The sequence below is a fragment of the Seriola lalandi genome, unplaced genomic scaffold (genome assembly GCF_002814215.2).
Source record: "Seriola lalandi dorsalis isolate HSWRI2012SDOR001 ecotype SW California unplaced genomic scaffold, Sedor1 jcf7180002054241, whole genome shotgun sequence".
NCBI lineage: Eukaryota > Metazoa > Chordata > Actinopteri > Carangiformes > Carangidae > Seriola > Seriola lalandi.
In genome coordinates this window covers 91,846-95,956 of record NW_019524794.1, presented here as the reverse complement: position 1 = coordinate 95,956, position 4,111 = coordinate 91,846, and the positions used below count along the sequence as shown (strand labels likewise).

Sequence of the window (4,111 nt, the reverse complement as noted above, 5' to 3'; positions counted from 1 at the left end):
TCAAACACACACAAGTGTTGTATTTACACGATGAAATCAAATTTCACGCGTCAGTAAAAAGTAGAAGCAGCTTCTCACAGCTCAGTGTGAGACTGTTGTCCAGCAGCCGTTCAGTGGACGACTGTTTCACTGGTTCTCAGGGTGGAGCAGCGTCTTCACCGCAGCACCCAGCAGTGATAACAGTCCCACTCTCTGTTTTCAACCGCTGCCCCATGAGCAGCTGCTGCAGGGATGAAGGTTGATTGGTTAATTGGTTAATTGGTAAGACGGGCTGAGGCCTGTGACCCTGATTTATTACATGATTCAGATTGAGTCAGTGATTTTAGTCCTGAGGTCAAAATTCATGTGAGTTTTTGCCACATTTAATTAACTTTGTTCTTATTGTTTTTAGTCGATATTGACATTAAGTCACAAAGTTGAAACACACTGCACTGACACGATGTGAAGCTCTATTTAATGGAATCTATTGGTCAGAAACAGTCAGTTAAAGCAGGTGGAGCTGTTAATGTTCAGACTGTAACGACCTGTTTCAATTAGAAACTAACACGTCTGGACTCACCTGCTCGCTCACCTTCCAGGTGAAGTTAGGAGCAGACTGTCAACTCTTCCACCCACTCAGCTGCAGCAGGTGTGTGTGTGTGTGTGTGTGTGTGTGTGTGTGTGTGTGTGTGTGTGTGTGTGTGTGTGTGTGCGTGCGTGCGTGCGTGCGTGCGTGCGTGTGTGTGTGTGTGTGTTTGTGCGTGTGTGTGTATTCTCCGGGTGGACTGCTGGACTTTGAATGTCACTTCGACCTTCTCAGTGTCCCTGTGGACATGGAGGGTGAATGCGAAGGACACAGTGTGGACGGCTCGTTGTCCATCAGTCTACAGACCCACTTCCTGCCTGCGCTCTGAGCTGCTGTCGTCCTGCAGCACCAGTTTGATAAGATGGTTTATTGGGGCTCTGATCACCTGATCTTTGCTGTTCCTCCTTCAGAGGATTTACTGCAGAGGAGACGATCTACTTCCTGTTTACACCGGCTCGCACGTGCTCAGTGTAGTGAATGGTCATGTGACATGTGTTTTCAGGTGTGTCAGTGTGGACAGAGATCGTTTGTGTTTTATGAAAACATTTGGGCGTAACCTCAGAGAGACGCCTGGCCAATCGGTGGGCAGCTCGCCCTCCTGGGGCGTTGTCAGACTCTGGACGTGCGTCCAGTGGAGGACAGATGTGACGCGTTTAATGTTCTTACTTTTAAGACAAGTTCCTGAATGATCATGTTTTGTAAATACAGTGAATAAAGATCTGTCGTCCAGATGCTCCGTTGATTAGAGTGAGATGCTGGTGCAGACTTACATCAGCTGTTCTTCAGGAGCTGCAACCTCCAGAGGAGTCGACGGAGGCGTCGCCGTCGTCGTCGTCGAGCGTGAAGGACGAACCGAAATGACTAAAACTTGAGGTTTTAAGGCCCTTGGTCTTTTAACAGTTGTACGGTTAGAGCAATGAATCTTGGCATATGTTGGACCATGAAGGATCCACCTGTTAAATCCTTTGTCGTCCTGGAAAAGAAGGACGTGTTTGAAATGGTTCAGTCCGGTCGCTGTGGCGCAGTCCGTCCTCGGATGCTTCCTCTGCAGGAAGACACCCTGAACTGAGACACAGCTGTGGACTTTACAGACTTTGGAGGCATCTTCAAGTAACAATCAGGCCTTATAATTGTTATAATAATCCCATACTTACAAAAATAATACGCATAGTAAATACCTAAATACAGTGTATGTAATGTCAGTTTATTAGGAACACAACAGTCCTGTAATAAATCCTCCTTAGTGAAGGTTATAATGTTCAGCCTGTGTTAATAATAATAATAACAATAATAATGATAATACATTTTATTTATAGGAGCCTCTCATGTCACTCAGGGACTCACAACACAGGAAAAGATGCAACTACTGGGATGAAATACAAAATAACTTGATGAAATAAATATGATTAAACTCTGAGTTAAACAGAAGAAGCCAGTTTGAGGAGGCGTGTCCTGAGGAGCGTTTGAAAACAGGAAGAGAATAACAGACGTGTTGATACGACTGTGTGATCATCTTGCTGACAGGTGTCTCACTCTCCTCTCACCTTTGTGTTTTTCTCCTGTGCAGATCTTCAGAGGAGGAAGTGGTCATGCCTCCCACACGCCTCAGCAGGAGAGAGCAGAGGAAGCTGCTGACGTCACTGGCCGGAGAGGTAAGACGAGATTCACCTGTAATGACGCCGCTCACAGCGTCTCACCACAGACTTCAGATCAGCTGTACTGGGTTGTTACTGGACTGTGTTCTGTCACCATCTAGTGCCAACGACGTGAAACCACACGTCTCTGTAAAGTAGAAAATCAAACACAGAGTCACGTTCATGTACTTTACCATATTCAAGCGCGTTTTCAGGTGAGGGTCGGAGGTCAGAGGTCATCTTTACCTTCCGCTGTGTGGAATTTCAAATGACACAGAATGTGATGTGGAATTGTTACAATAAAGTTTTAAATCAAATTGAGCAGATATTAAAGCATTTATTATAGAAATATAACCTTTTCTGTAGTTCCAACAAATCCAGCAGAGTGAGACCTCTCTGCTGTAAAACCATCAGCTGATCGAGTCGTGTCAGTTTCCAGTTAAATTCAAATCAGATCAATAATTGAGGCTGGTTATTGTGTGTTTAATGAAACACAGCTGTGTGTGTTGTGTTGACTGTGTATACTCTGTGGTCCGTGGTACAGATGTTTCTGTCAGGATAAATGATATTCAATCATCAGAATCAGAGTCAGAATACTTTATTGATCCTCAGGGTGAAGGTAGCTTCAGTTACAGTTGCTCCCTCAGCAAAGAATAGAGAATAAGAAGCAGATTAGAGGTCCAGATAAAGAACATATAAAACATGTCCTTATGATATAATATATAAATGAAAAATTGCACTTGTCTGAAAGTGTCAGACTTAATCTCAACAGCATCTCTTCCCAGTGTGAGTGTGAACGTTCCCTCTTCATCTTGGAAACAGCAGTTTGATCATTGGACCTTGATTTTGTCTCAGTGCATGTGTGGTTTTTAAAGCTGGCAGTAACAGTCAGGGGGTGGAGCTCAGGTGAAGCTCAGTGTGGAGGAGCTGTTGTGGCCTGAGACACGACTCAGCTCGTCTGAAGATACAGAAACTGGATGTAATCAGCTGCTGCCATAGTGATGGTGAGATGAAGCTTCATGAAGAACTGACTTCATCTCTCCAAGCTTCATGTGAACAGAGCGACACCTAGTGGCCACAAGTGAAACAGGCAGATGCAAACGTTTGGATATTATACAGTAAATGATTATATTAAAGTGTCAGTATAAAAGCAGCTATTATATTATAGTATTATATATATTATATTTATATATATATAAAATATATTTAAAGAAACATAAAGCATCAATAATAATGTCACACTATTATTCTCATACTTAGTCTCAGTCCATCATAAAAACAACCAGTAAATATTGATCAGTTATAAACCTAAAACTATAAAATATAATGTGAACCAGCAGCAGTCACATGCTACAGACGAGATGCAAGGCGTCACGTCATCAGTTACGTCAAACATTAAAATAATCTACGTGCCTCACCTGAGAAGATCAGCTGTACTCGACGCCCACTTCTAGGCCTTGGCCTCCCATGTGACATCACTGATCATAACCCCTCCCTCTGTTCAATAACTGAACTATGACACATGACCCTCGGATCAGCTGTGACTGTTTGCTGCTGCTTCAGTGTTTAGATGAGAGAAACATGGGCAGCATCACTGTTCTGCCCCTAACATAACCCCAACCTATCCTAACCCAACCTATCCTAACCCTAACATAATCCTAACATAACATAACCTAACCTCAACCTATCCTAACCCCAACATAACCCTAACATAACCCCAACCTATCCTAACCCAACATAATCCTAACCCTAACATAATCCTAACATAACATAACCTAACCTCAACCCCGGCTCGTCCAAATCAACATGTTACACGTTAAATTCAGGCTCTAGATTCAGGAAACATCATTTCATATTATATTCATATTTCATTCATGTTTTATTTGTTATTTGGTTTGATGTGTATTGAGGA

General features: G+C 43.0%; 1 protein-coding gene across 1 annotated transcript in view; it reads left to right on the top strand.

Annotated features, from left to right (window-relative positions):
- Positions 1-2,136: 2,136 nt before the first annotated feature.
- The window catches only part of LOC111653730 (phospholipid phosphatase-related protein type 5), an 85,912-nt gene continuing 83,937 nt past the window's right edge, over positions 2,137-4,111 (top strand). Inside the window, exon 1 of the mRNA XM_023404394.2 lies at positions 2,137-2,217. Within this exon, the coding sequence (XP_023260162.2) occupies positions 2,155-2,217 (63 nt within the window). The 5' untranslated portion in view covers positions 2,137-2,154. The remainder of the gene's footprint in view (positions 2,218-4,111) is intronic.